At 31.1% G+C, this 12,641-nt stretch overlaps 1 protein-coding gene across 1 annotated transcript; it reads left to right on the top strand.

Moving 5' to 3' along the window:
- The first annotated feature begins 8,353 nt into the window (after window positions 1-8,353).
- LOC107929193 (hydroxyproline O-galactosyltransferase HPGT1) lies at window positions 8,354-12,641 on the top strand. Its single transcript, XM_016860559.2, has 12 exons — window positions 8,354-8,778; window positions 8,872-8,935; window positions 9,234-9,283; window positions 9,360-9,553; window positions 10,204-10,267; window positions 10,342-10,414; window positions 10,727-10,847; window positions 11,241-11,328; window positions 11,436-11,486; window positions 11,765-11,836; window positions 11,913-12,025; window positions 12,304-12,641. Exons 1-12 carry the CDS (start codon window positions 8,657-8,659, stop codon window positions 12,324-12,326), a joined length of 1,035 nt encoding a protein of 344 aa, XP_016716048.1. The 5' UTR covers window positions 8,354-8,656; the 3' UTR covers window positions 12,327-12,641.

The raw sequence follows: 12,641 nt of genomic DNA, 5'->3' as shown, positions 1-12,641 counted from the left end.
TAGTGCAACATCCTCTAGAGTGATGGTACACTCCCCGACGGTAAATGAAATGTGTGGGTCTTCGGACGCCATCGCTCGACTAAAGCGAAAATCAAGTCGTATCGCAGATCAAAACTCCGGATCAATGCCACTGATTTGAACCCAGCTAACTCTAAGTATGGTATTATATGTTCATCTGGCAGAAACCCTACACTATTAACACGACCCCTCAATACGCAATACGAACCCTGACATTATTAAATTAGCAAAATATTTAATATAATATAATTTAATTCAGCAAATAACATGAGTATCAAATAAAAATTTTATTATCATCTCATTAATAGTACTTGATACGTGATTATTATTAATCAAAGAACCCATTTGCTTCAAATCTGCAATTAAAAAAAATGAATTCATTTAATTTGTTTCAAAAAATAAATAAATTATTTCAAATTTCAAAAACAAAACACGGTAAATATCTAATAATTTCCAATAATTTACCTACAATAAAAAAATTTATGTTAGATTACAATAATAATATAATTAAAATTAATATAAACTATCTAAACATAAAAACATACGAATTAAAAAATAAAAGTAGAAATAGATACATACCCGAGTAGTTTATTTCAAACAACTATAAAATTATATGACAACAAATTTAATCAACATTTTAATAAATCAATAAAAATTGTTAAATAAATAAAAATCAAATAAAATTACATTATATAAAAATATCCATATCCCATATTTTTTCACACAGCCAAAACTCTACTCCCATTGCTCAAAATAAGAATCTTAATTATGAGTTTTGGGAAACGCTTTTAATTGACACTATTAATGTATTATCATCAATTTTTTAATTTTTTTAAGTTGTTGTTAAGTATTGGTATGTTAATAATTGATTTATATTCTTCAATATTTCTACAATCATTTTTTTATAAAATTAATTTTAAAGTACATAAATTTATGAAAAAAGTCAGTTATGATTAAACTTGGACAAATTGATATCCAAGTTTATATAAAAAAATTAAATGAGTTAACAGCAACTATGTTGATATAAAAAAAATTAAATGAGTTAACAGCAACTATATGATTAAAAGAGTCTGTTATGATTAAACTTTTAATGAAATGATTTTTAATTTTTTTATAAACTTATGTGTTAAACTCACCAAATACTAAACTAAACACAACAATTTATAACTTAATCTTAAATTACTAATAAATTAATTTTAAAATAATTACAAACACAAAAATTTATAACATAATCCCAAATTACTAACAAATTAATTTTAAAATAATTATAAAAAGCAAAAAATTACATTCATACAAAATACTAATCCAAAACTATAAACACTAAACATAAATAATTTATAATTAATAATTAATAACAAAAAATCACAATATCTTAATTAAACTCTTTAAATTATAAACAAAATTATTTACTAAAATAATACATTACCTTTTTTTCTTTCTTTCTTCTTCTTCTTCTCTTCTTTTTTTTATTCTTTTTTCTCTCTTTTCTTTCTCTCTTCCAGTGGATACATGGGGTTTGGGGGACCATACTTATAATGTAACATCCCGATTTTGGGCCTAGTCGGAGTAGTGGTTTCGAGACCACAAATCCGATAAGGAAAAATTTATTTTTCTTATATTTTTATGGTCTACAATTTCATAAAATAATTTGGTGAAAATTTCGATCAAAAATTTCGACGTTTGGGCACTCAATTTAGTCAAAAGGACTAAATTGTAAAAAGTACAAAAGTTGAGTTCTACATGTTTGAGGTGTCCAATTGTTATGAAACATTAAATTGGAGGTCCTTATATGGTAATTAGACCATTGGTTAAGTTGGTAGACAAGAATGGACATGAGATAAGTGAAATAGAAAGTTTTTAAGTTGGGGACAATTTGGTAATTTAGTAATAAAAAGAATTAAAAAGGGAAAAAGATGGCAAAATGTGCTCATCTTCTTCATGGTGAACGAAAATAGCAAGGGGGAAGCCATAGTTAGGGTTTTCAAGCTTCCAAGCTCCATAGTAAGTGATTTCAATTCCCGTTTTTAATGTTCTTTACGTTTCTGGAGTCTCGGTAACTTGATTTAACTTATTCTAGCAATAATTTAACCTAGGGTTTATATTTGGAAAAATAACCATAGGTGAAATGTGTTTATTTTTATGTTTTATGGTAGAATATGAAGCTTGAAATTATGTTAAACAACTTTTGCTAAGCGATTTTAAGTGAAAACGAGTAAAACGACATAATCGGTAAAAATACCTATTGTTCATAAGTACATGCTTGAGTGGGAATTTGATGTTGTCATGGAAGGTAAAAATGTTTAGCATGTCATAAAAAATAAGAATAAGAGATGAAGTTTAATTTCCGAGCTTTGGGGAAAAAGTGTAATTATGCAAAAGTTTAGGGGCAAAATCGTAATTTTTCCAAAGTTTGAGTCAAGGATTGTTTTGATGAATGTGAGTATTAAATAAGCTAAATTTGCTATTATAGATCAAGAAGAACGAAATTTGGAGTTAGACCGGGGAAAAAAAAGATAGAGGACTAAGTTGCTAGATTTGGTCAAATTTTGTACCGAGGTAAGTTTACGGTAAATAAATGTAATATTTTGATACTTATTATTAATGTTGTTATTTTCCAGTAATTATATATTTATTTGATGAATTTATTTAATGTTGACTCAAGTATGATACGATAGAGAATTAGTATTAAAAAGTCCCGTTGAAACTTTTGGAATGTATCAGATACAAATGTCATGACATTTGGGTGATGAGATCCCATGTAAGATCATGTCTGGGACATGGCATTGGCATCATTGAGACTATGAGAGATCCCATGTAAGACCATGTTTGGGACATAGCGTTGGCACCGAGATGAGAGGTCCCCCGTCAGACCATGTCTGGGACATGGCATGGGCACCGATATGAGAACTCCCATGTAAGACCATATCTGGGATATGGCATTGGCAGTACAGGAAACATCCCATGTAAGACTATGTTTGGGACATAGCTTTGGCATGTTATATTCAGACAAGAGACTCGAGTATCCTTAGTATTCTAAGTGATTCAATAAGCTAGAAAATGAATTAAGTTACATGAAAGTTCAAGCAAAAGTATGATAACTAGATTCAGGTGAGTTATAAAGGATTGAAAATATTTCAGTTATCAGTTGAGAAAAAGAATTTCAATAAGTGAAGAGTAAGTTATAATCGTGAGTTATTTAAGCAAGCAAGTAAGTAAACAAGTAAGTGAGTAAGTAAAGAAGAAAGTAAATATCCTAGTGCTTGATGAAAATTTATGAGTATGATGGTTTATGATAAATGTTGTTATTTATTTACTTGTAAACTTACTAAGCTTTATGCTTACTTCTTTTATTTATTTTTCTTTCATATAGTATTATCAAGCATAGTCAGGATCTTGAAGACATTGGAGAGCGTTCACACTATCAACCACCACAACTCGGTATTTTAAGACGATAAATGTTTCGAGCTATGGCATGTATAGGGACTTAGTCATTTCGATTGTATATTCTTAAATTATGACCAAAAGATGATATGTAAATATTTGATGATGAGTAGTTATTAAAATGGCTAAGTATGAAGGTGTTTGTTGTTATAAAAGTCTAGGTGATAAATTATGCCTAGAAATCATGAAAAAGTAAAAATTGGTAGTGAATCAGTTTTGAGACAGCAGTAGTGACGTGATTTTGAAAAATCACCAAGGATAGTAGAAAATGAATTAGAGGGTGGATGAGATATAGAATTAAAGCTTATTGAGTCTATTTTCATAGAAAAATAGCAGTGTAGACAAAGGAATTATGTATTCTGAGATATTTGCATTTTAGTTAGACAAGGTCAAAGTGGTTTTCGGAATCCCCTGTTCTAACTTTAGAAAATCATTAAAAATTGTACAAAAATAGTTATGAGTTTTAATTTATATTTCTAGATTCCTTATTGAGTCTATTTTTTGTAGAAGTGAGAACACCATATGAAGTCTATACAATGAGATAATTAAATTTTAGTGACAAGAGGTCAGGACAGTCGATCAGTGAAACAGGGGAGACTTTAACTAATAAACTGTACTAATTAGCTGAACCAAAAATTCTGAAAAATTTATGGTAAAAAGATATATGAGTCTAGTTTCAGGAAAAATTTACAAATCTAAATTTTGAGTTTTGTAGCTCGATTTATAATTAATTTAGTAACTGCTGCATAGGTGGACAGATTTGTTGTGAATAGTGAAATTAATTTCAAAAGTAAAATTTTATGCTCGAACTTTTAAGTTAAGTCAAGTAACGCCTCATGCTCGACTCCGGCAACGGTCTCGAGTAAGGGGTGTTACATATAAGGTCCCCCATTTGTAACTTTTTCCCATTGAAGGGACAACAGCATGGTGGAAGGGACAGCAGCATGGTGGTGTAGCAACAGCTGCCAGTAGCAGGGGAGGGGGCATTCACGCCTACCAGTCAGGCGCGATTAGTCGAGCCTATCTGACAGGCGCGACCCGTTTTTACCCGTATTTTGATCTGTTGACCATATTTTTACCTGTATTTATATTTAAATATTTTTAATAAAAATAAAAAATTAATATTTTAATTAAACCAAAAAAAATTAAAATAAAAAATTGATTTGCGCCTGTCAGATAGGCACGATTAAAAAAACATACCATTTCGGTAATTAATCTATCTGACAGCCTATTTCGGTATTTAATTTTTTTAATATATTTGGGTAAAAAACCCTAGCTTGGAGGAGAGCCAAGGATTGAACAGCCAAATGTTCCATTGTCAACAGAATAGAAGAACAGGAAAATGAAGGAAGCTTTAAGTTTCTGCCAAAACATATTGGGAAATGGAGAAAGCTTAAGTTTCTCATGACATTGACTTTTATTTTGGACCGGTTAAAAGATTTAACCACCCCAAATCCAGGCCAGAGTAGCCAAACCGTGGCTCAACTTGTGAAAACCCATCAGGTTTTGCTGCTTGTTTATCAAAAAATCCATTAGTTTATCTATTTTGAAAGGTTCAACCACTAATGTTGGGATTGTGAGCCTTGTTCCACCATTGAAGCTTGAAGCACCTAAAGGAAAGGCACCATTGCATGAAATTGAGGAAATAATAGGTTCAAGAACCAGCAACACCCTAGAATGCAAGGCCTTGGACCATGCAGATTCATTAGGTCTTGTACTAATAAGTAGCAGAACAATGAGCTTGATTAACTAGTTGGTCAATGCATTGATGAGTCTCCAACATCCACATTCAGAAACTGGAATCCATGCTGTCAAAATCTATGGTCCAAAAGTAATGTTTGATCGAGGTCCAACAGTGGCTTTCAATGTATTTGATTGGAAATGGGAAAGGATTGATCATGCATTAGTGCAAAAACTGACTAATAGGAACAATATTTCATTGTGCATTGGGTGTCTACAACACATTTGGTTCAGTGTTAAACATGAAGAAATGAAGGAAAAAGATAAGTTTGAGCCTGGGATAAATGTTAGAGCTACAATTGGGTTCCTCACTAGTTTTGAAGACATTTATAGGCTTTAGGTATTTGTTTCAAGGTTCTTAGATGCTGATTATTTAGAGAAAGAGAAATGGAGATATAAAGTTAATAATAATAATAAACAATTGAAATTTAGTCCAAGAACTTGTTAATTTTTTCATTCTTTGTATATTATTGTTTGGTATGAACTTTATTTGTATATTATTGTCTGGTATAAACTTTAGTCTAAAAATTATGATTTGGTATCAAAATTTGAAATATTAATTATGGTTTGGAAGTTAATTTATTATTATTTAATTTTTGTTTGTTATATTTTTTATAACACAATTAGGAATCATCTATTTGCTTTGGTTGTTTTCAATTTATGATGGTTAACATATTTAATTTAATGTATTTATTTATAAATAAATCATTGCAATATATGTAAAAACAATGTAAAATATAGTTTTTAATATTTAAAATAATAAACTCGGGATGAAAAAAAATCTCAAATTTATATTTGTTTCATTTAATACAATTTTTATAAAATATTTTCAGAAAATTTGTCAAAAACCAAAAAATATTTTACAGAGATCCATCCAAACACTAAAAAATATTAACTTTTCTAGAAAAGTAAGTCATTTTGTAGATATTATTTTCCAGAAACCATTTTCAGTCAAACAAATGGACCCTTACTCCCTTTTGATTTTGGTCAATATGGTATTCTCTTTCTTTCGAGGGTGCTTTTACTTGTTGAGGTGATGAGTTTGGGAACTTCATGGAAAACTTAAAATGAATATTTGAACAAAATTAAACCATATGTTTTACATAACTTGTAAGACTGCCTTCATCATCAATAGCCATGGAATACAATAATAAATGGAAAAATGACAACAGACGAGAAAACAACACTGACATTAAGCAGATACCTAAAAAAACTCGAGAAGAGAAACAAAAGAAAAGAGTGTTTACACAGACTGTAAACATAAACAGTGAGCCATCAAGAGGGACTCGAACAAAAGCAAAAAGTAGAAGACAAGAACTAAAAGCATTCTATAGAGAGAATGAGCATTCTGAGGGGTTCTTTTTATTGGGAATTATAATTATATAAGTTCATGGTCATTTTTTTCATAGCCTCAACTTTTATGGGTTGAACTTTTTACTATCATTTAACCTCAACAAAGCCTCAAATATCATCTATTACACCAAGTTCATAGATAAAAAAGAAGGTTGGTCTCACCCAATGCCCTCTCCTTCAACCATCATTGATAGCGAGTCAGTTGGCGGATGCCAAGTCGGCTGTCGTCCGCCCCTACTCAAAGGCAAAATCAAAAAAAAAAATTTGAGCAATTGCAATTGAGTTATATATTTTTGTAAGAGCTAAAATACAATTTCATTATTTTATCGACTTACTTACCAATATGTGTTGTGACACCTTTGACAATGTTTTTTTTTAATTAGGTTTTGGTCGTGCTCCTCAACAAGGATAGTTCATGACCTTGTCGTTGTCCATAAGGTTATTGAAATGTAAAATTACTTAGAGCGCATCTAATTCACATAGTGTAATATTATTTCTACTAATAGGATAATTGGAATGTAATTTTTTTAAATTTACTTCCTTTTATATGAGTACAGCATCAAAAAATTTCTAGTATTTGTTTTTTTTATACAATACCTAGAATTATCTATAGTCTTCTTCTCAACCCTTAAATAGGAGGATAATACACTTCAGCGCACTTGAACTTATACTCTCTTGTACTGGCAACAATGTCGATACCAAAATCCTATCAAATTAGTTGATATGTTACATTGCCATATTTGATCCATTTGGATGGAATGCATGATTTTGTTGTTTAATTAACAAAATATAAGATTACTTAAAAACATATTTACTTAATTTTCCTTGGTATAGCATTTGTTTTATTTTTAACAAATTTAGTACATCATTAATCAGAAGATATTGATATAAAAATTCATAGAGCTCTTGTATTAGACTTTAAAACTTGATGTTGTCATTTTTGTTATAGAAACTTAAATTGCATATTTAAGATATTATTATAAATAGGATAAACAATACGTATTGTCACCCAACTATAAAGTTATAAAAGAGTCCCCAACTATTCAATTTTTTCTTGTTTGGTCACCATTCGTTAAATGGTAAATGGAAAGATGACCTAACGACTTTTAAAGTTTGTAAAATAGCAACTTTAACTTTCAATTTTTATACATTCACACCGCCTACACCAATCAAAAGTTCTCCTCCTCTTTCTTCTTCTTTCTACAGTTCAATTTTTTCCATGAAAATACTTTAGATGTCATGAATTTGCAAACCAAAATCCAAACAATTTTATTCTCCGATCTCCAAAACTGACCATCACATCAACTCGGATTTGAAGTATGTTTTTCTACTCATTAATGGATACTAATCCACCGTATCGATCATCAAACCATTTAGAGCTCGCTAGCCGGACTTTAAATAAAATAAAAAAAACTTAACAATCCAATGACTTAATAAATAAAAACTTCCCAATAGTTTAGTGACTTAAATGAAAACTTTTGAATAATTTAGTGACCATTTGGTAACTATTTGAAATTAAGTGACTAAAATATAAAGTTACTAATAATTTAGTGACCTTAGATGTATTTTACCCAAAAGATATTATTGTAAAATAATTAATAAATTAAACCCAAAATACTGGATATGTACGCTCATTTTGAAACTTTTTTTTAGATAATTAAGTTTATTTTCTTTAAATTAAAAGTTATTTTTTTAACTTGATTAAAGTATCTAAATAATAAATTATATCCCATTACTAACATTTCAATATAAAATTTCATATCATTCTTTTAATACTAAAAAAAAATCCAATACGGTTTCCGATAATGTTATAAATTATTTAACGCTTGAAAAAAGAAGTATATAAATAGAAAAAAAAACGTCTAATTTATTATTCCTCAAACTACCACAGTAAAAAAAATTTCAAATCAAGATTCAATTTTTTTTTTTTGGTTTCAATAAATCCAGATTCAAATTCAAGATTACGTATGTCTTCTTCTCCTTCATTTTTATCGTCAACCTCGTTTAATTCCTGCAGGTCTGCTTTTTAAATTACAAAAAAAAGGGATTTTCATTTAATCCTTTTTTATATAACGTGGATCGTCGAGAAAACGAGTAAGCGAAAATGCGTAGCCGGGGATCGAGTAACCGGCTATCTAACTCTGGTGGCTCTCCTTTTCGTTCTAGAATTTCTGCTTTGCTTCTCGCCATGTTCGCTACGATGGCTACGGCTTACGTCGCCGGCCGGTTAGTTTTCGTTTTTTCTTCTTTTTTTTTTTTAAGTTTTTTGTTGTACGTTTATTGAGGAATTTTTATTTTGAGCCTTGTATTTAAATGTAGGATGTGGCAGGAGGCAGAGAGCAGAGTATATTTAATTAAAGAACTTGATAGGAGAACTGGTCAGGTGATTTTCTTTTCTCGTTTTCTTGATCTCGCCTTATTTATTTTTTAGATTATGCTTTCAAATTTAGTACATCTGGTTCTTGGCCGTGCCTAGGTTTGAGGATGATGATCTGCATTTTCATTCATTGCTGTTATATTCTCTATCAAACTTGATACTTTCGCATTAAATTTATTGTTGGCCATTGATTTGGATTATGTATAATATGATATAAAGTGATGGTGTTTAAGAGTTTGAAGATGATCTATTTTGGTACAAATCAGTTGGATTTTGGTGACATTTAATTTTTGAAAATTTTCAGGGTCATTCTTCTGTATCTGTTTCTGAGACGCTAAAGATCGTTACCTGCAAGTAAGTTTTTTACTTAATTACTTTTACATTTATGTTCTGTGTATTGAACCTAATTTGATAAAGCAATGCATTCCAGGGAGCAATTGAAAAAATTATCAGCCATTCAGATGGATCTAGCTGCTGCTAAGCAAGAAGGTTATGTTTCGAAGGAGCACTTGGGAAATGATGGTACTCGTTCTAAGAAAAGGCTTTTAGGTGTTATTGGTATCATCACAACATTTGGACGAAAGAAGAATAGAGATGCAATTCGGAAGGCATGGATGCAATCTGGTAATGCATCTTTTCTCTTGACTAGTTTTATCTTTTATGTGTGTTTTAAGAATGATTGAAAACAATGAACCATACCAATACTGTAGGCTCCAAATGTTTTCTAATCTATTCAATCTCTTTGCATGTAACAACAACTATAGCAGTTATATATATTCATCAATCTACTGGGGTTTAGTGCCACTGGAACACATGAAATAGAATGCACATGAATGCTTTATGATCCCAGGGTTTTAATCAGATACATAGGGGATTGTTGTCTACTAATAGTTAATATTAAGTCTCATGCAAACTTCTTAACTGCTAATTAATGCGTACAATGGAGTGTGTTGCTAAATTAGTATTAACTGCTAATTAATGTGCACAATGGAGTGCTTTGCTGTAAATTAGAAGCCTAGATTGTTTTATTCAACTAAAAGGCTAAATGACCAATGAATACCATTCTGTTATAAATGAAGATGGCTTATCGTCAATTGCTCCAAATCTATCTCTAAATTAGTTTGAAAGAACGTTTTCCTTCTCTAGCATAGTTGATGGATATCTGCATTCCAATTTATTACCCTCCATTAAATTATTCATAGATTTGTAAATATCCTGCTACCTAATTATCATTTCCTCTGATAGTAGTTAAACTGAAAATATAATATGTGCAGGTGCGGCTTTGAGAAAACTGGAAGAAGAGAAGGGAATTGTTGTGCGATTCGTAATAGGAAGAAGGTTTCTAATTGATGGTTTCTCCTATCAAGTATTTCTCTTCCATTTCTGTTTATTGAATTTTATATTACTGGCAGTGCAAATCGTGGAGATAGTTTGGACAGGGAGATCAATGATGAACACAGCCAAACTAATGACTTCATTATTCTGGTATGGTGACCTATTTGAAGCTATTCTGTGCATATCTAGGAAAGTTTTTACTTGGGAATACAGGAATTTTAAGCTTATCTTGAATTATTTTGAATGGAATTGTAGCTCTTAGAAATTATTGCCAACTAGTGTAAAGAGATTCAATAACTTGGTGATATCATTCATTCCAACTTTTAGGGTACATATGCAAGCATATTTCTGAAAGACCACTGACTTGATTCGCATGTTATGTACGTTATTGCTGGTGAATCAACATGTTCCAAAGGATTGATCTTGTAGTGCCAAATATAATTTTCCTTTGTGTTTCAACAGGATGATGTGGAGGCACCTGAGGAACGTTCAAAGAAGATAAAGTTATTCTTTGTTCGTGCTGTAGAGAGCTGGGATGCAGAGTTCTATGTTAAGGTCAATGATGATGTTTATGTTAATATTGGTATGTAATCCTTGTTAGTTCTTTCAGGTAATGTTTTAGGTACTACCATGTGAATATGTTGACATGATTTCTTGTTATGGAAGTTTGCTTTCTCCCCCTTCCTCTAGAATTTTCTCCTATAATACATCTGTATATCAATTGCGAAAGGCCTTACATCCCAAAATAGTTGTTCTGAGTTATATCAGTTTCAATAACATTTCAAGTTCTTGTCATAAGTGCAAAATATTGTTGCAGAAAACATGACAGTTTGTGATGATCAGCTGAAAGTGTTGTGGTGCAGGTGCAAGGGTCATGTTGGTTAATTGAGAATGCATACTGTTATAGAACTAAATAATTCTTGACAGCCTTTACTGATACAGTAATATTTGAAGCTGATCCTTTGATTGTTTACAGATGCTCTAGGAGCTAAACTTTCTGCTCATTTGGACACGCCTCGTATTTATTTGGGGTGTATGAAATCGGGAGAAGTTTTCTCTGACCCGTGAGTAAATTGTATTTGTCTGAAGATTACTTACATATATCGATTGAGATCATCTCCTTCCCAATTTTCCTTTTGTAAAATTTATGTGCCCCTTTATATATGTTCAGGACCCACAAATGGCATGAACCTGATTGGTGGAAATTTGGTGATGGAAAATCGTGAGTAACAAACAATCCTTTTCTTTTTCCTCTCCTATACATAACGGAAATTTAGTAATGATCTAATAGTCTCATGTTAAATATAGCACACGCGTCGAATCTATGTTTTTCTCTTAACTATAAATACAATGAAAACAGATCAAATGCTAAGAATTTAGTTCTTCAAAGTCATCATATGATATTCATGCATTAAGTTCTTTTTGCAGCTTTGTGTCCCCTGACATCCGAATTGGTCTATAGTTTCCACTTGTTTCTTAAAATTCTTGTGTATGGTGCAGATACTTTCGGCATGCTTCGGGCGAAATATTTGCTATTTCACGAGCTTTAGCACAGTTTATCTCAATTAATAAGTAAGTTTTAACACCTTCTTTCGCCCCAGTTTTTCGATTGCACTCGGTTGACCTCAAAATTCTCTCTTTTTTGCAGGTCTCTTCTTCAGGTCTATGCACATGATGATGTGAGTGCAGGGTCATGGTTTATTGGGCTTGATGTGCAACACGTTCACGAGGGGAAATTTTGCTGCAACACCTGGTCTACAGGTTTGTCTTCCTCTCCTTTTTAAACACACAAAAAGATGCATGCATGCTTTCCCTTGCACGTTTCCGCATATAGTTGCAAAGGTGGTTAGTTGGTTAAGATAAGGGGATCCATCTCTTCTCAACTCTCTAATTCAGAATTTGATGCTATCAAATTAATCGATAATGTTCTGTCGAATTACCAAGTACCTAGTATTCTTATGTCTTTTGGCTATATTTAAACTAGTTATATGGAGACTCGGATACATCGTGTTTATATAATCATTTTCATTGCATGCCAGGTTCAGTATGTGCAGCTGTCTGATTCGACTAACCGGATTTACGTCAGCACCATTTTTATATAAAGAGAGTCCATTCTTTTTGCATTTTGGTCGTGTGGAAGTGTCAAAATTATTGACATGGAAGATTTCAGTCAGAACTGATTCTTTTAATTCAATCCTGGTTCTTCCAAGTTCTAACTGATGTACATGCAGGCCAACATACTTATCATTCTTGGAAGGCACATTATTTTTTTTTCCCTTTTGTTGATGTATTATAGCTCTGTATATTTTAAGTTCAATCTTTAGATTTGATTGATAAAATTTTCCAATATTTCAGATAAAAAATGAAGAGTTCTCTA

This window comes from Gossypium hirsutum, chromosome D03, assembly GCF_007990345.1.
Source record: "Gossypium hirsutum isolate 1008001.06 chromosome D03, Gossypium_hirsutum_v2.1, whole genome shotgun sequence".
Classification (NCBI taxonomy): Eukaryota; Viridiplantae; Streptophyta; class Magnoliopsida; order Malvales; family Malvaceae; genus Gossypium; species Gossypium hirsutum.
This window is presented reverse-complemented; position numbering and strand designations above follow the sequence as displayed.

Excerpts from the sequence above, each read along its gene's own strand:
- LOC107929193 (XM_016860559.2), top strand. The coding sequence starts at position 8,657 with ATGCGTAGCCGGGGATCGAGTAACCGGCTATCTAACTCTGGTGGCTCT. Across the intron at positions 9,554-10,203 it reads GAAGGCATGGATGCAATCTG|GTGCGGCTTTGAGAAAACTG; the intron begins GTAATGCATCTT and ends TAATATGTGCAG. Across the intron at positions 10,415-10,726 it reads CTAATGACTTCATTATTCTG|GATGATGTGGAGGCACCTGA; the intron begins GTATGGTGACCT and ends GTGTTTCAACAG.